This window comes from Cantharellus anzutake (genome assembly GCF_015039405.1).
Source record: "Cantharellus anzutake strain C23 chromosome Unknown EI90scaffold_9, whole genome shotgun sequence".
NCBI lineage: Eukaryota > Fungi > Basidiomycota > Agaricomycetes > Cantharellales > Hydnaceae > Cantharellus > Cantharellus anzutake.
The window spans coordinates 1,010,205-1,033,754 of record NW_024066959.1 but is presented as its reverse complement, the minus strand read 5'-3'; the positions used below and the strand labels follow the sequence as shown (position 1 = coordinate 1,033,754).

Genomic DNA, 23,550 nt, shown 5'->3' with positions numbered 1-23,550 from the left:
GGCCACGCACCTGCAGGTCCCACTTCCCACGGTCACCCACTACCGTGCACTGGTCCACCAGCCCGCTTTCCCCAACAACTCCCGTTACTGGTACGCTCCCATGAGCGCCAAGTCACCGATAGCCACCAACTGGGTGACTCCCTTTGGGAGTCCCAGTATCCCTCACTACCGTACACTCCATTGAGCGCCAAGTCACCGCTAGCCAAACACTCCCAGCACACCCGCTACCGGCACGCTCCCAGGAGCGCCAAGTCCCCGTTAGCAGACAGCCAGGTGGCTCCCTCAAGGAGCCCACATCATACTCGCTACCGGTGCGCTCCCAGGAGCGCCAAGTTACCGTTGGCCGGCACACAGGTTGTACTTCCATACACTCATCCTATTCTGCTCTCCCTCCGATGGTTACGCAGCCACCTCCATTAGTGGGCCGAACGGCTCAGGTTGGGTTCCCCGGAACCCATTCCTGTAACACTGTAGGTGTGCCATCTTGCTGTATGAACATCATATACATTACAAGTCCTAGATGGAACAGTGCCAATGGAACGGGTATGATTGTGGGGTTTGGACCATGGCTGACATTCAAGCTGTACACATCGGGCTCAATGCTGCACCGAAAGACACAAACATCGATGATTTTCAGGATAGGGTGAAACACCAAATCCTTTCTATTCCTCTGTTAACACCAAGCTGGCAGCCTACCTGGAGAACCCTAAATCCTGACCTTATTTGTGAACTGCGGTGCCGAACTGCTAAAGTGGCTGCAAACTTTCCCGTTGATTATGCCCAGCTTGGAATTGATCATACAGACGTTCCTTTAGTGTTAGATAATGAACAGGAAAAAATAGATTTAACTGACTAGCGGAGTTTATGTATGCCGGTGTTGAGCCTCTCCTAATAAGATACTTGATGCACCAGTCAAGAGTCAAGCATTCTAGGCCGATGCCAGGTAGCAGCAACCTGGAAACGATGACATGGGATGCCAGGAGGCTGTCATATCCCGGAATCCCGACCCCGCACACTCCCACCACATCACACCTTCCTAACAACTTCACCATCCCCTACACCATGCCTCCCCACTCTCCAAATCACCTTCCCTCCTGGCTGTCTCAGCTCCGGTCGGGTTGCGGCACACCGAACCTTGGCTACTCCCATCCCGGAACCTCGGTCCCGAGTCGGAACATTTGGAGACCCCAGATTTGCTCCGATATCCTGACGGACCTCCGACATCCCGTGACATGCCCTTAAACCATTCCCTCGCCCACTTCATTTATTGGAGTCACCCAACATCCTTCGGACACGCAACTCCGCTTTCGGAGCTAACCGTATCCTTCGGTGATCTCCTTCACGCTATCACTTATTAGTCATCTTCCATTCTTAGCACGACTACCTTCTTACTACCATTCAGTCGGCTAACCCCCCCTTCCCCATTTGTCTTCCCCATTCATTTTCCGGCCTCCAACTCCGCCCTCCTTGGCCCGACACCTCGGTTCCCCGTTTTAGATATCGTTCGGAACCTTTCGGTACCTCTCGGTATCATTCGGTACCTTTCGGTGTTTTCCCCGTTTTGTCATTTCGGGCTTTGACTAAAGTCCTCCCCATCCACTTTTATAAATACACGTAGATTAGAACCTGTAGTTCCTCAGTTCTAATCTCGACTAAAATGCCACCCCAAGTCCCTCTGAGTGATTCCTGTCTCTGTTCTACAAGACACCTCAGACATAAGAAATACAAGGACTAACAGAGACGTAACGGAGGCACAGCGCTCCCCCGAGTCGCTGAGGCCGCGTCCTTCTTAGAGCCTCTTGTACCATCCAGCAGAACCGGGCTCCCTGAGAAGCTTCGGTTCATTACCGGAGCCCTCGGATCCCCCTCTAGTTGAGCCCCCGCCTGCATTCGGACTCACGCATTCACCCCCCTCTTCCATAACCGACGGGTTTTTGACAGAGGCACTCTTAACCTCCTTGGCTTATGTTCTGTCATTTTGAAGAACTGTCAGTTGTAATCGGTATGAAAACAGCTCACGTTCCCAATTAAGCAGACATACATTCCAGTACTCCACAAGCACGTTGAGGCAGGCGAAGTGGAAGACAATCCATCCGAATCGTCTTTTGGTGACTTGAACTGCAGGAAGTGGTAGGCGAGTATAAATTTGGTGGTGCTACATGGTACTATGCTCGTTTAAGTGAAGTCATTCAGAAGGTTGCCTGTATTGGGAGACTTCTTGCCGCTCTCGTTCCTGCAACACTGCATGAAACGGACATGTGTACACCTGTAGGACATCGTCCCTTCCGGAGCTTTTGAGCGGTCCACATGCTCAAAATCCAGATCGGCCTGAAACCACACTTCATAACCATCCTCACTGCAAAACGCTCAAAATTTCGAATGGTGTGCCATCTGGTTTCATGAACAGTGAGCTGGGGTGTTCGACGTCTGCACAAGGTGCAGTGACATCCATCATATAAGCCCGTAACCTCTAGCTGGACCATTTCGCATCACCAAGCGCATAATGGGTGAACTTCCTACTTTGTAAACCCTGTCGCAGTGATCTCCCCGCATCTCCCATACATTTCGGCTTAACTTCTCTCTTTATGTTCATTATGCTAACTTACATCTCGTACCTTTTAGTTTTTCCTGTGTTTCCTCAGAGCGTGTTGTTCTTTTGTTGGCTTGCTTCTCTCCTACCTCACCTTTCACTGCATGATACAGTAAGTCATTCATTCTTGCCAATGGTGAAGACGCTATCTTCGGTGGGTTTCGGCAAGTTGGGCCCTGAATGAGTTTGTGCTGTGACCGCCCTTCCTTTTTGTCATCTACAAGTGGGTTCTTCTCTTTCTAACCTGGGCTTTCACATCTTCTGTATCGGCACTACCGCCCTCCCCTATCTCCTCTTGTTAGTTTTTCCTCTCCCCTACCGTTGTACGTCCAGGCCCATGCTCTGTCCGTTTGCACGCATGATGTATAATGGCTAAAACGTGTCAACATAATGTATTTTCAGCTCCCCCCAACAAACACCCGGAACCTGGGCAGTAACTTCTGGATAAGTAAACTAAACTAAGGCACCCGTTGAGATCTCTGTTCGAAGTCTCTGAACATCGTCCTCCAGCTCCATGCATCTCGATGTGAGCCATGCATACTTGTTGACATTGACACCGCAGTGGGGGCACTTCAGGTTCTCTCCGATGGCAGGCCAACGTTCCATAGCTGAGAATTCGTCATCCATTTCTAGCATGCCTGAATGCGCCATTCGCGGTACTGGATGTAGTGCTGGTTTGGCCTGCCTTAGTATTCCTTAGTATTCAGCCTTGCCTATTAGCGAGGCGTCTTACCGCTCAGGTTTGTGAGTTCCCATTGAATGAGTAGCGGATACCTTGGTTGCGGCATTCAGGGGTTCCGATACAAGCCTGATCTCTCTTATTCAACGTCATGTTAGCCTACAATCTATTTCTGACATTCACGATTGTCTCCTACGCTTTGAGTCTTCCACGACGATTGCGTTGTTTCAGTGTATTAGCTGCCCGGCGCTCATCAGCTGTTGTGTACAATCAGGGGCATCCGCGACCCCGTTTCTCCACAACACCAGCTGATACGGTGCTTCCGTCCTATAATACATTATATCAGCGGTTAAAGAGTCATCAGAAGAGGCAGGTAGCACCTCATGAGTATTCATGACAGCTTCAGAATTATTCATGACAGCTTCAGAATTATTATGACAACTTCACATGCCAATTGAAGTCATGAGCCTGCAAGATCAAACACCGTTTTCAACACTGTTTATCTTTTCGAATATGCATATCGCCTCTGAGCCCCGCCATTAAATATTAGTGCACATCTGTTCTATAATACACTATTAAAGAACCATCAGAAGAGGTGGGTGGCATCCCCCTTGATTGTCCATGACAATATTGTCACAATTAACTCAATAGAGGTCACGAGCCAGTGGTTTCGTTTGCCTGCTCCACCTCTCCCCATCTTGCTTCCTCACCTTGTGGCTCCACCACCATGGCCAGTGTCACATCTTTTCTCTCAGTCAGGTCCCAGATGTATAGCCGCATCGTCAAGTAAGTAACAACCTCACTTAATATATTCTACAGTTCCCATTCAAAACAGAGGAGCCGCAGCTTAGCGGTGTTTGGTGTTTCTGGAAAGCAGAGTGTTCTAGCGACTTGCTGCTATTACAGAGACATCAGATGCCCCCACCCACTCTAATCACTCAGGTCTTTACACACTGCTGTACCAGGGTGTGAGAGATCTTTCCACTGCGGTATCGCTTTGACTTTGTCAGGGCTCAGTCCTCGATCAGGGACAGCCCAACCTCAGGCCTAGGTGTGTGCGGTGTTCCGGGTGGCTGGGTGCTAGACCCTGTCCTCAGCTCCTCAAACTCACTGAAGGGACTAAGCGGGGATTGAGTTGTCATGTATTACAGAGGGTAACTACAACTTGCCTAAGTGGGGATTGAGTTGAGAAGAAGGGTAAGTCTCCCTATTCCCCGCTTGGCTACTATAAAAGGGAAGTGTACTGTACAGTTCATAATGTGACTCTGGGTAGAAGCTGAGCATGTTCCCGCGACTCGGAAAAGGTGTCACATGGGTTAAGGCGAGTTGCTCGCCTTGACCTACGTGATTTTTCCTGCGGGCTCACATGCAGGCTGAAGTTGTGAGAGATATGTAGGGATGGGGAGGTCAGGGAAGTGGGGGAAGTCTGGGAGGGTGGTTCTGGGGTGTGGTTGGGTGCCCTGACATGGGGTCAGGGGCCAATCCCTGACAGACTTCCCTTCGCTTGGCATCCCAGGGCAAAGCCCACCGGTAGGCCATGCCTGGCTTTCAACACGTCTCCAACTACTCAGGTCGTGCGGAGTGCTTACACGCTGCTGTACCAGGGTACGATAGATATCTCTGTGTTTGTCGCCTTTGCACCTTTTCGCCCAGCACCCTAGCTCGAAGCCCGATACCAGGCCACACCTGGCTTTACACACGGCTGATCTTCCAACTGCCATCTTACTCCCTTCCTCCACGAAGCCACTTTCCTCCAGCTTGCACTGCATTTGCATTCGCGAACATGAGTTCTGAAGCTGTTGTGACATCACCTATCCCTGTTCCCAATGCTGAGCGCGCTCACCAAGGCTGGAAAGTAAACCATCAGGGTGTATTCTATATTCATGCACTTGGGCCACCCACACAGGATGGCCCACTGCATCCCGGTCGCTTTCTTTCAGGTGTGGAACGAATTGCGAAGGTGGAGGAGGTGATTAGTCCTGTTGTGGATCATTCACTGGATGGAACGTTTCAGAGATGTAAACTGGATCCATCGTACTCGACGCATTACTACCATGCTGTGTTTGATGTATACGTCCTTCCATCCTTAATCCTCATTCCCCGACCGTGGCTTCAAAACGTGATTAATTCATGTATACAAAACGACTCCAAACTCCTTCCTCCAGAATATAACCAATTTCCCCATGGAGCGCGACGGTATTTGCGGTGTTTTGTTCATCCTATGCTGCCGCCTATACCATCGCCCGAGCCTATTCCCTTTGCATACCCTGACGGTAAAGCTGGCTGGACTGTAGGAAAGACTTTTGGAGAAGTCTTCCTCAAGAGGCTTGACCCATCCAAGTGGACGAAGTCTATGAGGAAGGTGACAATGGAAAATGACCAGGGTATTGTGGAATGCATCTGCGTGCAGCACTACATAGAGAATATCGATTATGCAGCATCAGGATCGCTCGGCATATTGCATGAGATGGCCTCAATATTCGACGATACCTGTTATCGCAACTGTTACAGGCCCGCCGGACCAACGTACCCTCCTGGGGCGGTTCAGTTCTTTTCTCTGTACACTTTGACACAGGATGGACATATCCTGCTGAGATTCCATGGTCATCCGTTCTGCCGCCTGGAGGATGATGATGGGGTTTCATCTGATCCAGAAGAGTTCCTTAGCGAGAACGACTGGGATGAAGAGGAGCCTTCTGCATCAGCCTCAGAAAGGGATAATTCTCCTGTACTATCAACGTCATGCACCTCTCGCCTCCGCTCCCAGCACGGTGGAAGGCCTAGGGGGCGTTCGCCACATCCACAGGTCCCCCCTCAGAGGCCAAGCTCTGTTCACCAGTGGCGTCGACGAAGCTGTTCCCCTCACCAGCGCTCACCTGCACAAAGAAGAGGATCACCTGGTCTCCCACCAGATTCGTACCATCGCTCTGAGGTGCGAGAGGGTGAGCAGCGTCCACTTCATCGAAGCTCCTGGCATCCACGTCTGGTGTCTTCCAGATCGCCTTCACCCCACGAAGTCTCTCGTCCTTCTTCCCATTTCACGCACCGTTCAGGATCCAGAACCTTTGCACGCCATCGCCATGGGCCTGCAAAGCCTCCATACGCTCCACCACGCCACCACGCCACCACGCCCTGCCTCCAGCCATGGAAGGTCGATTCCACGAAGCCCAAATGCCATCGGCCCAAGCTTCCGTTCCCATTCCCCAATACCGACCAGAATTCCAGCCTTCTCGTTCACTTCCCTTGCCATCCTCCGCAGAGCTGCCAGCACCTCCATATGACCCAGAACGTCATCACCCTCCTCCATCCATGGAAGACGTTTGGTTCAGCGAAGCCCAAATCCCATCGGCCCATACCCCAGTCCCCATCTCGCAGTACCATCCAGAATCCCCGCCCCATCGTCCACTCCCCCTGCCCTCCTCTGTCACGACCGACAAATCCCAGGGCTCTGTCAGCAGCGAACCAATGCCGATAGGCGAATCTGCCAACCTGAAACCCATCCTAACCAGCCCCCAACCCCATGTCTGGCCCCCTGCCTTATTGCATGAGACTTGGCCAATAATCAGAACCTAGACCCTGCCGGCATTCCGACCTTACCTCCAGTTCCCGAGCCCTTGGCACTCCCGGAATTCAGAGTTCCTATGCCAGCCTTGTCTCCATCTGAACCACACTCATTGCTTCCTGTTATGTGGTCACAGCCATGCCCCGCTTCCGTGCATTCTGCACCCTCTGCCCACTCCATGCCCTCTGCCCATCTCTGCACCCTCTGCCCACTTCTGGTTGCCCTTGACACCTCTGGTCAGGTCAACACTCCCACTCCCCTCTGTACCTCTGTTGGCCTTCATGCTGTCCTTGTGTGACAGTGCTGACAGATCAACCTCTGTTTGCGGACTTGTGTCGGCACCGCACTGACCCCGCTTATTTGCGGACTTGTATCGGCGCCGTGCGCTGACCTCCACTTTTGTCCTCTGGCCATTTTTGTCACTCGGCAACATAACATTCATTCCTTGCCAAGTGCCTATTATGCTCACCCCAATATTGGCATTTGATCCATGTGCTATTGCACTTTCCTATTCATTCATTTAATCTGTCAATATTGGTACTTGATCCGCTTTGACCTTATTCATTCCTTGCCTCCCATTTCCCAGGTTCTTGTCCTTGGTTTAGTTTGACAAGTTCCCGCTCATTTCCGCTTATTTCCACACCGGACCGACCGGTCCCTCTTTTGATTTCTCTTACCTACTTATACCTTGTAAATACTTTTGGGGACCTCAGTCTGAAATCAACTAGAGTTCCCCCCTGTCTGGTCTGAGTCCCTCCTTCTGCAAAGGGGGCTTCCCCCCCTCTGAGTCCGTGCTCGTGGAGTCCGCGCTCCTCCTACAGGTCCGCTCCACCTGCAAGTCTTGTTTGAAGTCCGCTGTGAGTGTCAATCCGTAAATATGGGATCTCCCCCAAACGTCAAGCTCAGGGCACAGCGCTCCACCTGAGTCGCTGAGGCCGCGATCCCACTCTGCTAACCTTGAACAGCACTTCCGGACATGCCGCACATTTCCGCCCGCATATCCGTGTGTGCGCGCTCCAACAGACCTCTGCATCACCTCTGACCTCAACTCAGACAGAACCCAATCCACCTTCTATCCACCTTCTGACAGTGTTCCAACTCTGACAGTACTTCCGACTCTGACAATAATCTCCAGATTCTGACATCCTCCTACGATCCACCACCAAGACTAAGGGCACCACCACCAGATATCGCATGCTTCATCTCAGTTGAACAGATCATGGCACAGGACGGAGGAACAACGTCCTTGCTAAGAGATGCTATGGTTATTCGAGGTATGCATAGTATGTCTAGGAATGTTTTAATTGTTATTCTCACACAGTGTGATGTTTTCGCCAGGTGCGCCTCTTTGACCCATTCAGCCACTTTCCCCCACCCCCGAGGCTGCAGCCCATGTTGAAAATTGGAGAACAGAATTATCCTGTAAGCTGATCGCTATCGCCTCATTCCCAGTCTAATACATAAAGGATGTCCTAGGTGGCACCGTGAAGCGCGCTTACCATCAGACACCGATTCGTATCATGGCGGTGAACACCCATGCTATGTGCTCCTACGATGGATCGTATGCCTCATGGGTGAACGCCACCCCTTCAACGAGGACAAGTGTCCTTAACACCTCTCAAAGATATCACGAGTTTGTGGACTTTTGTCGGAGACCAGTCAGCTTCAACCCGCTCCGCCTGCACCTCCCGCTTATCGAATGCCATTCCCCTTTTCATTATATCCCGTCACCTATTCTTAATATTGACTTGCAACGTTCCCCTGACGGTTTGAATTGGCTCCCAACGTCTGAGTGGAGGGAGTGGATTATAGCAGTAACTTGCAAAAAGTGTAATGGCGGTTCATGAACCGTCATGGAAGTCATGACATTTCATGAATGGTCACCAAACTTCATGAAGCAGCATGAAGTGTCATACACAGTCATGCCGGTTCATGACAAACCATCATGGAATTTCATGAGATGTCATGAACCTGCATGGGGGGTCATGATTGCTCATGACTTAAGTGGTTCCAGGCAGGTTTTGAGTGGTTACATGCCTGTCTATGAAGTGCCATGAAGTGTCATGAGCCTTCATAAAGGATCATGGACCCTCATGGACCTTCATGAATCACTATGAGTCTTCCCAAGAATTGTTGTGATTGATCATAAATTAGGATTGTTGGTACAACAATGACAGTTGGGGGCATAATGGTTAATTACATGTTACCCTTAAGTTGAAAGTGATATGAAAGCATCACACAAGAGGGGGTTGCTCTAGTTGATTTCAGACTATGGTTCCTGAAAGTATTTACAAGGTATAAATAAGGGAGAGAAATCATGGGAAGGGCCAGTCAGTCCAGAAATGAGTGGGGATTATCAAAGACAAGAACCCAGGTGAAGAATGAATAAGTAAAATATTGACACTTGATCTGCTACTATATTGGCACCCAAGTTGTCAGTTGCCTCCCTACTTTGCCTCTTTGTTTAATTGTTCATTCCACTCTCATTCATTCTCTCACTCTCTGTCTCCCTGGTTCTCGTCCCTCATTTAGTTTGTCATGTTCACCACTCTGCCTCCCATTCAGGTGCCAGACTGACCAGCCCCTCTTCTGTTCTCCCTTTCATATTTATGCATTGTATATAGTATACTACCTATGTACCCCAGTTTGAATGTCAACTAGAATACCCCCCCCAAGTCCTCTTGTCCATAGTTGTCAGCGACAGCTCCGAAAGTGGCAAAGTCCCGGCACAGGGGACTCAATGGGACAAGTAGCGGCTGTGCATAGCTGTGGTCCTGTCATGGGGTGAGCATCCCTGACCACTTAGTCTGAAGTGTGAAAGTGAGAAGAAGGCTGCTTCTTCTGTTCCTGTTAGAACTGGGCAAGGGTGGACAATTCCAGAGGGGAACCGGAGACTTAGCAAGGAGGGACCTTGGCCTCAGCGACTCAAGCAGAGTGCTGTGCCATTGCTGTTTGTCCATTTGGTCCTTAATTTCAGAGGCAGCGAGCAGGAAGTCTCTAGGGGGCATTTCAGGTTGATTTTAGACTAAGGGCCTAAAACGAGTATGTACAAGCACCAGTATATAATGGAGAGGGTGAAAGCATGAGGAAACAAGGAGGATCCAAATCAGAACAAAGGCGTCTGAATGGGACAAAGGGAAGACGAAAGCGGAGCGGTACCAAAGGTCATAGGTCAGAACCTGTGGTACATCTGAAAGGAGATAGGGGGGGGGGGCAGGAGGATGAGGTGAAGTGGGATGATGACTAACTGGCTAGAATGGGAAGAAGCAGCAGTCCAAATAAGGATGAGGGGAAAACGCGAAAGATACATTACAAGCGGTGAAAGCACCAAGTATGATCTGTGGAGCTTGGAGGTTATGGAGGTTACAGAGGTGGGGTTGAAAGTCTGAGGAATATGGGCAATGGTGTTTACATAGTATGAGGTCACCAATGCAATGGACTTAAGCTGAGGTGAAGTCAAAGTCCAAGGTTGGAACTATGATGGGATCTCGGGGCAAAGGTATGAGCGGTGTCTGAGTACAGGGTATGGGACAGCAGCGGAAGGTTGTAACTTGGCAGAGGTTCAGCAGAAGAGGGTCAGAGGGAAGAGAGAGAAGAGAGGAGTGGGGTGAGGAGTGGAGGAGAGGAAAGGTGTCAGGTCCGAAGGCAAGTATCGGAGCGGATGGGAGAAGGGTAAGAGAGTGATGGAAGGGTGGAGGTGTTGTGGGGAGTAAGAGGAGGAGGGTGGTGAGAGGAGTGATGTTCAGTCTGAGGTGAGTATCAGAGCGGATGGAGACAGGTAGGAGAAGGATGGAAGGGTGGAGGTGGCATGAGGGGTGAGAGGAGGAGTGGTGTCAGGTCCAAAGGTGAATATTGGAACGGATGGTGGTAGGGTAGGACTCCAGAGGTGGTGAAGATGGGGGTCCAGGAGTCGGATCGGGATCGGGTATGTATAGATATGACAGTTCCCACCCCAGGTGCTGTTATATACATGTGGCTGAGGTCACATGGAAGGAGCCATGTCACTCTGCACACAGCTGCACCCCTCTGGGTGTCTCTGTGGGAGATCCTGGGGGTGGCCACTGTGTGGGTGGGAATGTGTGCAGTGGGTGTGGTGATAGGGGCAGTGGCATTAGGGTGTAGTGGTACAGGAGGGGTGTGCAGCGTTCCCAGGTATGTGGGTGCACCGGTGGTACATAGAGAAAGAGGAAAAAGGAAAGGTGAGGGGGAAGGTGAGATAGGAGGAGCAAGAAGTGATGGCAGGGGAAGTGGAGTAGGGTGGCACAGTGTGGCGTGGGGTCAGGCAGGGTATGCCCTGACAATAGTTCACCTCTACCTTTGTCTTCACTTGAGCCTACATCGCCACCAGGTTCCCTCCACTACACCTGAATACAGGATAGCCTAGAGCATGTGGCACAATGCTCCCACTGAGCTGTTGAAACCAACATCCCAACCCCCTGATGCCTTGCAATGGAGTAACCTATCAGCTAAGTGATCACTCACACTGCCATACTCTGCTCCACTTCCCACAAATACCCTCAAGCACTGTTTCTGACACCAAGCAGCAAAGGTGGCTGGAGGAAAAGTGGAGTTCAGTGCAGTGCTGACACAAGTCCATGAGTTGGAGGTTGATCAGTCAGCACTGTCACAAATAAGGTCTGTCACATGACAGTTCATAAGTGCTTGTGACATCTCATGCATTGACTCATCATACATGTTCATATGTCCATGATGCATCATGGGACATTATAGCATTTTACATGATGGGGAAAGGTCAAAATAAACATATGACACTCCATGAACCTTCATGACCTGTCATGAAAGGTCATGAAGGTTCATGAACATCATGACCACTCATGAACCTCCATGAGGCATCATGTCATATTGTGTCACCAGCAGTCATGAACTGTCATGAAATCCAAAATTTTCAATGTAAAAAATGTTTGATTCAATTCAATTGTCATGACATGTCATGAGGAGTCATGAAATTTCATGACACGTCATGAGGAGTCATGATTTCATGACGCAGGATTACACTTTTGGAGAGTACCTCGATTATAGGCACGAACTCATTGCTGAAACAACTTCTTCGCCACGTTCAGACTACCGTTTCTCATCTCTGCCGCACAGAAATCCTCCCTTCACATTGTGAAACTATGGCGATACTCAAGCATGAATCGGATGTCTACCTTGAGAAGCTGCTTCAATCCCAGATGATTGCGGAGTTTGAGAACTATCACCATGAAACAGTTGGGATCGAACGTCGGATTGGAGAGCTATGAGGCTATCTTTGTTATTGCCTCCTCATTTCTGTCAGGGACGGCTCGAGGGAGGCAGAGGTAGCGGTGTAGCGCTCAGCGCTAGCGGCCCAGACGGCGGCGGGGCAGTAAGACCGTATAGTGGGCAGCCCTCACTAGGGCTTACGTCCCTGTGTGGCTTCTTAGGCTGAAGCGGGAAATGTATTGTTATTAGGGTGGGAAGCTAGTGTTATGGGGATGGGGGAAATTCCCCATTCCTCAATCCGTTCTTATAGTGGGATGACGAAGGTCATATCTGGTCTGTACCATAACAGGATATGTAATCGATGAGTGATCCCAGTCTTGCCTGGGAGTGGACGATCGAATTCCCATCGATCACAATTGGTGATGTAGTGAGCTATTAAGGGATTGATGGTAGGTAGTCGGAGATGCCAGGACGGACGGGTCAGCCACGGGTACTTGGCACTCCTCAATGGAGCGTACTGTGTGCAAGGTCACGACTTGTGAGATGGGTGAGAACTTCGTATAGATGCCATCAGGTACTTGGCATTCGCAGTGCGAACGTACCGGTAGCGGGTTGATGTCATAAGCGTGCAATGAGGACTGACTAGTAGGGCCTTCAGTGACTTGGCATTCCCAAAGGGAACGTACCGTTGGGGGGAAACATGATGACTGACGAAGGAGGGAACAGACGGTGGATGGGCGCGACTTGGCGTTCGTGTAGCGAACGTGCCGGCATCACAGGAAAGTGGGCCTCAAAGTATTCACGATCTCCATGATCGTGATGTGACGTCGTATGTCGAGTACTGGGGGGAGAGCGGAGTGATGAGGACCCATAGGGTACAGATTCAATAGGACGATACACATGTCGAGAGTCTTTGACTCTCGACCTCGAGTTCTCGCGGCGAGGGCCGTTAGAGGACTTGATATAACCAGACTTATAAGACATATTGAGAGTTGTACAGTCACACAGGTTCAGTTGAGTCACAGGGTGGGTTGTTACAGAAGACGATACATGAGACAGTTGTAGAGCAGTTGTTAGTTAGCGGGAACCGCCTTCGGTGGTTTCCATACAAGACATGTGACTATCTACAAATGGTAAGGTCACGGGAAATCCCGCAAAACACAAATAACCTTGGCCAGCACCAAAACCCCAATGGGGAAAGCTTTGCACGAGGGGGGGAAAGGGGTAGAACGGGTAAGGAGGATAGGGTATCGGGATAGAGGATGGAAGGGAGAAAGAGGGGAGGAACGATAGAGAGGGGAAGTCTTTGACCATGCGATGGATATGGTCGTTGGAGACTCCGTATCCGTAACAGCTAGACTAAACTAGGGTACTTGCCTGAAGCGGGAAATGAGAAGAAGGTTACTTCTTCGGTCCTGCTTCGGCTTAGTTTATATACATGTGTGAACGGGTCACGTGGAAGTGCCACGTCACCTTCGGACAAAGCCGGGTTACCGCGGGTGGCTCCACGGTCGATCCCGAGTGTTGGAGGGGAAGTACAAGTAGGAGTGCACAGCGCATCTGGCGTGGCGGTGCCCCTATGGGGTGCTCAGCATCGGGCGTGTCCGTGCTACAAGTGTAGGAAAGAAAGAGAGAGGTTGTCTGTATAAAGATAGAAAAAAGAGAAGAGGGAAAGAAGAGAGAATGAGAGGATGAGACGGAAGGAAAGGAGGTGGTGGCGGCGGCGTGCCCTGACAATTTCCCTCGATGCATGTGCCATACTGGGTGGTATGGAACTTCCGACATGGCCAATTCAAAAATTAGCCATTGGGACCATCTTCGACAGCTCGGACAGCACTCACACCGAGGTCCATGACTCCACCCTCAGTGCTTCTGCTCAGGCTTTTGCCCTCACTCTGGAACGGTGGGGAGTTCCTCATTGGAGGGTGGAATATGGTGAAAAACTGTCAGGGACAGCTCCAAAAGCGGCGAGGTCCCTGTGCATGGGACTTGGTGGGACGAATAGCGGCTGTGCGTAGTGGCAATCCGTCGCGGGGTGAGCATCCCTGACCACTTAGTCTGAAGTGGGAAGTTGGGATTATCATTAAAGGGGGAAAGCTACAGTACTTACCTGAAGTGGGAAGTTGAGAAGAAGGCTGCTTCTTCTGTTCTCACCCCAGGCACTATTATATACATGCGGCTAGGGTCACATGGAGGAAGCCACGTCATCTCCGCTGTAGGAATATAAAAGTTACAACACTAAAACAACCAGAAACAATTAGATAAAAATCATACAACCTCTGCGGACCAGAAATAAAAATAGTAATAAAATCATAACTCAGCGAAATGAATTGAAATAAATTATCGGAAAAATACTGAAGAACAGAGTCAATGGGATGAGTATCTACGCGAACTTTCAGGTCTATGGATTAAAAGATGGTTCAGAAAATGAAGAAAAACAGCAAATAAACCCACATGAAAACAAAAACAAGGTTTCCTGTATCAAATAAAATATTAGAAATTCGCGATAACGTGGGAAAATAGTTTTACGAACGTACGAAACGAATGACGAAGAGAAATCGGAAGAAAATCAAGTAATTCACATAATGAAAAATGGTCGGGTACAAGGAAAAGATGAAAGAATTGGGAATATTTATACGAGGAAAATAGGGAAAAATATGAATCTTTGACAGTCTTAAAGAGTTGAAGTATAGGTCTGTGTGCGAAAAGATTTCATGTTAAAATCTGAATAATTGAGAGAGAAACGGATTTAACAAGATTAAAACACACTTGCAGAGAAGACTGGCTCAAACATCCTAAGTTTGTGGAAGAAACGGATGAGCTAGAAATGCGAAACTAAAGAGTTCGAGTCCAGGAACGAGGCATAATTTATCCAGAATTAATTGTAAGAAAATGGATGAGCTAATGCCAAAGCAATCTGGAGAACCTTGAAATTAAATCTTGAAAAATTCATATCTTCATAAATAATCTTCGTAGTTTACTGTTGTTTATACCGACGGAAAGCTACACTCTTAAGCTAACAAATAACCCCATGACATGTGACTTAGAATAAAGTAAGTAAACAAGGGTAAACAAGGTCATGATGGGTGTTAGACAGTGCAATTGGTTGATTCCCACACCAAAACTTCCAGAAAGTTCTAGAAGCAGAATGGGATGCTGATTGCTTACATAAGAGTATTACTAAGCTCAATATAAGATTACTCAGCAATGTAAATAGTAAAGTGACATGTGAAAACAGAGCCCTTAGGAAAGGTATAAAAGACCACATTTTCTGCCCCTGCTCATCCCTCAGGGCCCCGACACATTACCATCTGAAGCAACAGAGCTATGGACATGCATGTATTCACAGGATCTTTGAATACAATCACTTCCGGATTATGATGACGACAACCAGCCAAGGGCGTATGCCGTTCAATATGGTGGAGGTGACCTTCAAATGCGAAGTGTTAAAAAAAATATGCCTGCGTAGGCCATTCGAGTTAAGTGAAGAAGAGTACTTTGGCCTCCTTCATTTTTGTCTCATTCTCTGTCGCCTTCACCGCTTCAAACGTGCATTCCGCCAGCGGATCTACCCTGCCGAAGACTCTATTTACCCTCGTGTTGTCCGTTTCATTGCCAATTCTGGGAGGCAGCTTTTCGAGGGCATCGAATTCCGATCAACCAAGATGTTGAAGAGATCAGGAAACCCGCCTCAAGAAGAGTTTGAGTCCATTCACTGGCAGCCAAAAACTGGTCTTTTTGCACTCAAAGTTGCAGAGAGCCCTCCTGCTCCCCCAAACAAGCCGACTCCAGAAGAGTTAAGCGGCAAGTAGTAGTTGGAGAGCATCACGCAGTAGCTGTCTGTGACCGTTTTCTGTTCACTTTGTATATACTCTAGAATAATTTGTAGCATATAACTTCCCAATGTATTTTACGTTTGCTGAGCTTATGCCTTGCACTTGTGCCCAGCCCATAGGTTTAATAATGACATATGCAATATTTTCATTGTAAGATACTGTATCCTTCCAATGATCGGTTGTGATGTTTGGGTCACTCAACTGGGCAACATCTGTATCCACGTAGCTATCACATCCTCGTCGTCGTTCACTTCCAACTCGTCAAGCAGTTGGACCACCCTCCTGGCAACCTTTCCTACATCAGCCCCCCTGTCACGAAGCTCATTTCCAACGGTGCTAATCATTCTCCAGTGTTGAGCGACATCTAAGACTTCAGGAGGTGGCTCCTTCTCGGTAATGTGCAGGGCAATGATGTCGATGTTGACTAGGAGTTCAACGTTTTCTTCCATTAGCACCTTCAAACGAACCACTGGCAACATTTTCGATGTAGCCTGCCACACTGAGTTTCGTGCACACCTGAACACACCTGACCTCCATAGACCTTGTGCAGATTACACCGTTTGGGTTATTGAGGGATGCAGCCTGGGCCCCACTGTCTCTGCCGACACACACGATTCAGATCCAGGGACATTTCGTTCACATGCCGATTATTTACATTGAAACCCTGACCGTACTTACAATACAAATAGCGGCTCCGATCGCAGCCTGCTCGATGTTCTGGAGTGCCACTTAGAGCTCTTGCACACTGTGTTGGACCGGCGAACAAGTCAAACAGGGTGCTAAAGGGGAAATCGGCCTGTAGTTGGTTGCAGATGGGTGTAGATGTGCAGCATTGAGGAAAGGGTCAGAATGTCCAATTTTCTGTTTGAATTCTGTGTCTGCTACCTGATACAAGGTTGCAATGTAGAGGATGGGTCAAACGGGGTAAAGGCTGGTGAAATGGCATAGATACAAATTCCTCTCTTCAGGCTTGTTGCTAGATCAAAATTGATAGTTCGGATGCAAATTTGAGGAAAATTTTCCGTTCCCCCCAAACCAAAAATCACTGGTAGAACAAGAAATCACCCCAGAATGCCTTCCCTCCTGCAGAATGCATCTTCAAATGCATTTGACTCATCAATTCTGACCCTTCAGGCCACTTTCTCCAGTGGCATGACCTTGTTGACTACGGCTTCCACTGCCAACAACTTCCTCAGAGCTACAGATGGCCCGTTCGCAGAGTTGAAAGAGCTTATTGCACAACATACTTCCATCAAAGACAGGCCACAATTCCAACCACTTGTCCCCCCCGATCAAATTGTGAAGGGAATTGTGCAGAAAATATGGGGTCATTCATCTATTGAGACAGTCGGAGATATTGGCGATATACTGGAGAAGGGACTCGTTACAGATGATTTGAGCCTCGAAGGTGTGTTGGTGTCTTTGTTGCTTACACCGTTTAGAAATACTCAAAGACCCCCCCCCTGCAGTTTTTTTAGAAGCTTGCATTGCCGGTTATGCACAGAAAAAGGGGAAGTCCCCCCAAGAAGTCATGAAGAGGTTCCGTTTACACAATCCCACTGAAGCGGGCCAAATGGCTTGGCAAACATGGCTTAAGCTTCACCGTAAGTTAACCACATACTCGCAAGATATTAGGAACTAATCATTTCCTAGCTGGAATTGACAGTCAAGAAGCAGCATGCCTGTCATATCCCGGAATCCCGACCCCGTGCACTCCCACCACATCACACCTTCCTAACAACCTCACCATCCCCTACACCGTGCCTCCCCACTCTCCAAGTCACCTTCCCTCCTGACTGTCTCAGCTCCGGTCTGGTTGCGGTACACCGAACCTTGGCCACTCCCATCCCGGAACCTCGGTCCCGAGTCGGAACATTCGGAGACCCCGGATTCGCTCCGATATCCTGACGGACCTCCGACATCCCGTGACATGCCCTTAAACCATTCCTCCACCCACTTCATTTATTGGAGTCACCCAACATCCTTCGGATACGCAACTCCGCTTTCGGAGCTACCCGCATCCTTTGGTGATCTCCCTCACATTATCACTTATTAGTCATCTTCCATTCTTAGCACGACTACCTTCTACTACCATTCAGTCGGCTAACCCCCTTTACCCATTTGTCTTCCCCATTCATTTTCCGGCCTCCAACTCCGCCCTCCTTGGCCCGACACCTCGGTTCCCCGTTTTAGATATCGTTCGGAACCTTTCGGTACCTCTCGGTATCATTCAGTACCTTTCAGTGTTTTCCCCATTTTGTCATTTCGGGCTTTGACTAAAGTCCTCCCCATCCTCCTTTAATAAATACACGTAGATTAGAACCTGTAGTTCCTCAGTTCTAATCTCGACTAAAATGCCACCCAAAGTCCCTCTGAGTGAATCCTGTCCCTGTTCTACAAGGCACCTCAGACATAAGAAATACAAGGACTAACTGAGACGTAACGGAGGCACAGCGCTCCCTCCGAGTCGCTGAGGCCGCGTCCTTCTTAGAGCCTCTTGTACCATCCAGCAGAACCGGGCTCCCTGAGAAGCTTCGGTTCACTACTGGAGCCCTCAGACCCCCCTCTAGTTGAGCCCCGCCTGCATTCGGACTCACGCATTTTATCCCCTCTCCCACAACCCGGGTTTTTAACAATGCCTGCATAAATTACAGCAACAGGATATCGATAGGAAGTACCCTGACCAGGCAGAAGAAGCAAAAGCATTCTATGATAAAATTCTGATACATTGCAGGGACCTTGTTTTATCGAAGGACGAGAGGGAGGCTCAACCAAATGAAGGCCTTTATCTGTTGCAGAAAATAACGAGAAAATATGCTGCTCAGGTATAGTACAGAATCCAGTAACTATCACAATCGATTGTACTGAAAAATTTGCTGATAGCTCGCTGCACTCAGCTCCATTCATCCTGTTGGGGTGGTGTTAGTGGGGTTCATAGCAGATGACAAGCTTGCCCCTTGGGATTCGACTATCGCATTTACGAGCTCACCAATGATTGCGGAAATGGTCAAAGCTATGGGCCTACCCCTCACAGAGGATAGTGCCTTAGCCATGAGGAACTTCTACGACGGGATAAAGGCATTCAGGTACAAGGTTTATGCAGGAAAGGCACAAATAACTTACTCATATCCTTCCAGCCCATATCAACCCAACACCATTAAACAGAGGTATGAGCAATTTGTCTCCTAGCCCGCATTGGCTGAAATAGGCGCAGAACCTTTCTTCAACATCTTGGGGTGTTTACGAACCCCAATAAATCTACCAGCAAGGTGTTTGGTGCCTCAAGCCTCATGAAGACCATCATGATGCACATGAAGCAAAGTGTCCATTTCAGCAATGATCTGGACAGGTATTTGGGAAATGGAACGGGAAACACGGCCATCAAATCAGAGGTTGAGGGCGATGCGAATGACATGGATTACCACACACCCGCATTAAAAAGGAAGGAAGGCCTCGCCTTTGCAGACAAGACCTACAGCTCGCATCCCCAATGCCACACTGAGTGTGCTGGGTGGCTTAAAGCAATCATTCATATGTCCTTTTGCCGTGCCGTCTGATTGCTCATCTGACATCTACTTGTAGTGGAGGCAACAGGGATAACTGAGCTTGGGCACAACTGGAGAGTTGCCAACATACTTTCATTCATGCTTGAGCATCGTCTCCGTTTTGTTGGTTGGCATCGTGGTGTCCCACACTTGAACAAGTCACTACCATGTGATTGGACCCCACGCGAGTCTGCACGGTGTATAATGCAGCTCACTCACCAGGATCCGGAGCAGATGTTGAGGGTGGAACAAATGACAGATGGTGAGGAAAATGTCAATGAAACTTCAAAAAAAAACACAGCTCACCGGTTTGGGCTTACCAGACGAGTACCTGATGCATGAGGTGCTACACTATGCACCAGATGCGAAAGGGAATATTACGAAATACCTATTGCCTGAACATGAGACAAGGAGGGCAATTGTGAGGACAGCGGTCGTCCCGCACGAACCCAAAAACGTAAGGAAAGCATGCCAAACTCCCCAACTGTGGAGATGGAAGGAGATTCAGTTGGTGATAATCAAATATCATCCCCATCTCCCAAGCAATGCAAGAAGTCCAAAGCCACTCGCACACGCACCCTCACGAAGGCAAAACCCCCCCGTGTGACACCTGGGGGCCACAACCAAATGAATGAAGCTGCGGTACCAGAGAACGAGGTGAAAGGTCCACAGGATGATGGCATCGTACCCGAGACACCACCTCACAACTCACCTGAACCAGGCGGGTCTTCATCATCATCAGTAAAGTTAGAGGCAATAAACCTGACAATGTTCCCATCGGGTGTATGCTCAGGCTTCCAGCAAGGATGTGGGCTGAAACTCCCTGATGACCCAGAAACGACGTCTTCATGGAGCAAGCCGTTCCGGAATCACATATGCCAATGGTCATCCCTCCAATTAGGCTCATCCATCCAACACCGCATAGTACTCCCCTCAAAGTTCAACCAGTGTTAAAGATTAATGGAAGTATGCACCTCACTGTGAATGAAGGTCCAACGTCCCGGGCACTGTCGGAGGCACCATCATCCGTATCAAGCCTAAGCGGTGAGCCTCCCACCTTTGACACCTTAGTGGGTGGTGGCAGTGCCACCCCCATTTGACCACTCATACCCCATCACTCCTATATCATGCAACCATATGCATTCCCCCCAAACGGGACATAGCCACCTGCCAATTGGATATTCATCATTTACGGTTGCCTAACAGCCCATTTACATTCCCCCATGCCATTCATTCCATTTCAAACATATATAAACTAGATAACAGCTTGTACATAACAAGTTAGTACTGAATAGACCTGTGAAGGGACAAGCAGAAGTTGCATCCAAGTGGCAGAGGTGCCATCCATGACCCTAACACCCCCCTTGAGATTGTTGCTCATGTCTAAGACCCCTCTCATCATAATACTCAGCCTTGACGTCCAAGAGAGATGTAGGTGAGTGTTTGTTTGAGGTTTTTGCAGACTCAGTAGTGCCCCAGGACCAAAACCCGGCTCCACGAACCACACCCGCACACACTACCACCCTCCCCCTTCTCTCTGTCTCAAGTCTAGGCGATAGACCCGTTACAGCGTGAGAACTTGATCGAAGTTGCGCGTTGTCAGGGGCCGACGACATGCATGTTGCCAAATGGGGTTTCGGCGCTGGTAACGCGGTGCCGAGAATGGAAAAGAGAATAGAGCATATAAAAGTGAAAGGTATCTTACTATTTTGGGGATGGTAACGTTCTGTTCCCCCATTCGCCTCAGGCCTCAGTTGTCCGTCTGATTATACGCTTTGATTTGCTGTATATTAACGGGGTAGAAGTAAAGGCTGATCCGCCTTTTACAGCTACCCCGAGGGTTTATATACAATCTAATGCATTCTCGGCACAAATAAATAGAGAAGCTTCCACGACGCTAAATTAGCGTTGCGACATAATTATTAGACAACACAACATCAACTGATGTTGTGGGCGGAATATAGACATGGGCTGGGGCCTCACAGTTGTGCTCAAACAAAGAGTGCCAGCAAAGCCATCGGAAATCTGAATGAGGGGTTGGATGGCTCAGAATTATCCACAGCTCCAGCAGAACAAGCCCCCTGCAATGCCGGAGGTGCCAGGGTGTGCTGAACAAGTGGCTGATGGGGTCAGCAGGGGTCCAACATGAGCATGCAAATGCACTGTCACACTCTGTCACAGGATACCACTGAGGGGTGAAAGCACCCATTTCATACTCCCGTACTCACTTCATGACAGGACTCCACTCAAAATATTGCCGGCCACTGATTCATATTTATGTTCTTCATGTTATTCAAATTTATCAATTTTTTTCATGGAACTTCGTTACACTGAGGCCCGGATTAGTGAAATCTGCACCATTGGGGGGTGAATGACTGTAGTCTTTGCCAGGCCCAAATGCCCTGCTAGGGGACTATCATGGTGTTCGGATATGATAATCAGATGCAAATCAGGTGGAATGTAGATTTTATCCTGATACAAAACAACCCTGTCGATCACTTTCCAATTATCCTTATCCAACCTAGAAGCATCCTTCCAGGTCTCGTCCCTGGAAAGAGCTTCCTTAAATTCTTCGTTGGACAAGTATGATTGAATAGTTTGGATTGATGTGACCATGTGATTCGAGACTGCAGCAGAAATGGATGCCGCATCGCTGGACCACAATCTCTCCGTGTGGTAGGGAGATAACAACCTCTGCACATATTAGTCCTTCAGAACATCTCCATCACCCACTACGAAGTCTGGTCGTCAAGATGGAGGATCGGCAGGATTCTTTGCACCTGGAGTGTAGGACAATTTGAAGTTGTACTCAGCCAATTCCAAAGTCCATCTAGCTTGCCGGCGATTCAGACGTTGTGAAGTCATAAAATACTCCAGATTCTTGTGGTCCGAAATGCCAGATATTGGGATAGTTGTTCCAGACAACCATGGCCTAAACTCCCGGAATGATTCCATAATCCCCAACATTTCCTTATCATGGATGCTGTAGTTGATCTCGGATTCAGATAATTTCTTTGAAAAATATGCTAATGGGTGTAGGTTCCCTGATTCATCCGGCTGGTGGGGGATCCCTGAAATCGTGAAATCCAATGCATCAGTGAACAGGAAGATAGGAAGGCTAGGATTGTGATGGGCAAGGACAGGTGTCGTTGTGAATGCTCTCTTCAGACTATTAAATGCTTCCGATGCATCTCCCTTGAGCGGAAACCTTTCAAGAGGACCCTCCTTGGTGACCTCAATGAGGGGAGATGCGATTTTGGAATAATGGGATATAAACTGATGATAAAAATTTGCAAAACCAAGGAAAGATTGCACTTCCTTCGTTGACTTCGGTACTGGCCAAGAAATAATTGTCTCGAGCTTCTTCAGATGCATGGAAATGCCTTCTCGTCCAATAATAAATCCCAGATATTCTAACGCATCCTTGTCAAACTTGCATTTGTCCACTGAGGCAAGCAGCCCATGTTCACTAAGGGCCCGTAACACTTTTAAAACATGCTGATCATGTTCCTCCTGGGACTGTGAGAAGATCAAGATGTCGTCAAGATAGACCATGCAAAAGATTCCCAGATATTTGTGTAAAACCCATTGGATAAAACTCTGAAATGCTGCGGGAGCATTTGTGAGACCAAAAGGCATGACCAAATACTTGAACAGCCCTTCATTTGTCCTAAATGCGGTTGTCCACTCATCCCTGGCAGTGACTCGAAGCAGATTGAATGCAGATTTCAGGTCGGTCTTGGTGAATACTTTGCAACCACGGATTGCCTCCAAAAGGTCGTTGACAAGCGGCAGTGGATAGCGATTCCATTTCGTAATCGCATTCAAACCCCGATAATCCACACATAACCTTAGCGATCTGTTTGCTTTCTTCACAAACAAAATTGGCGAGGCAGCAGAGGAGGTGGAGGGCTGGATAAACCCTTTCTGTTAAAAACCCCGGAGGTTGTGGAAGAGGGGTAAATGCGTGAGTCCGAATGCAGGCGGGGCTCAACTAGAGGGGGGTCCGAGGGCTCCGGTAGTGAACCGAAGCTTCTCAGGGAGCCCGGTTCTGCTGGATGGTACAAGAGGCTCTAAGAAGGATGCGGCCTCAGCGACTCGGAGGGAGCGCTGTGCCTCCGTTACGTCTCAGTTAG

General features: G+C 48.9%; 3 protein-coding genes across 3 annotated transcripts; 2 read left to right on the top strand and 1 right to left on the bottom strand.

Annotated features, from left to right (window-relative positions):
- Positions 1-15,413: 15,413 nt before the first annotated feature.
- On the top strand, positions 15,414-15,845 carry EI90DRAFT_3013742 (uncharacterized protein; the record flags this gene model as incomplete). Its single annotated transcript, XM_039056692.1, has 1 exon — positions 15,414-15,845. The coding sequence occupies one exon, from the start codon at positions 15,414-15,416 to the stop codon at positions 15,843-15,845; it is 432 nt and encodes a 143-aa protein (XP_038920022.1).
- Positions 15,846-16,066: 221 nt separating this feature from the next.
- EI90DRAFT_3118996 (uncharacterized protein) lies at positions 16,067-16,406 on the bottom strand (the record flags this gene model as incomplete). The annotated part of the gene is made up of 2 exons (XM_039063164.1): positions 16,067-16,293; positions 16,337-16,406. The coding sequence occupies 2 exons, from the start codon at positions 16,404-16,406 to the stop codon at positions 16,067-16,069; spliced, it is 297 nt and encodes a 98-aa protein (XP_038920021.1).
- Positions 16,407-16,940: 534 nt separating this feature from the next.
- EI90DRAFT_3013741 (uncharacterized protein) lies at positions 16,941-20,368 on the top strand (the record flags this gene model as incomplete). The annotated part of the gene is made up of 11 exons (XM_039056691.1): positions 16,941-17,277; positions 17,339-17,473; positions 17,675-17,896; positions 17,943-18,082; positions 18,524-18,694; positions 18,753-18,955; positions 19,007-19,036; positions 19,084-19,373; positions 19,452-19,687; positions 19,716-19,871; positions 19,958-20,368. The coding sequence occupies 11 exons, from the start codon at positions 16,941-16,943 to the stop codon at positions 20,366-20,368; spliced, it is 2,331 nt and encodes a 776-aa protein (XP_038920020.1).
- Positions 20,369-23,550: the final 3,182 nt, after the last annotated feature.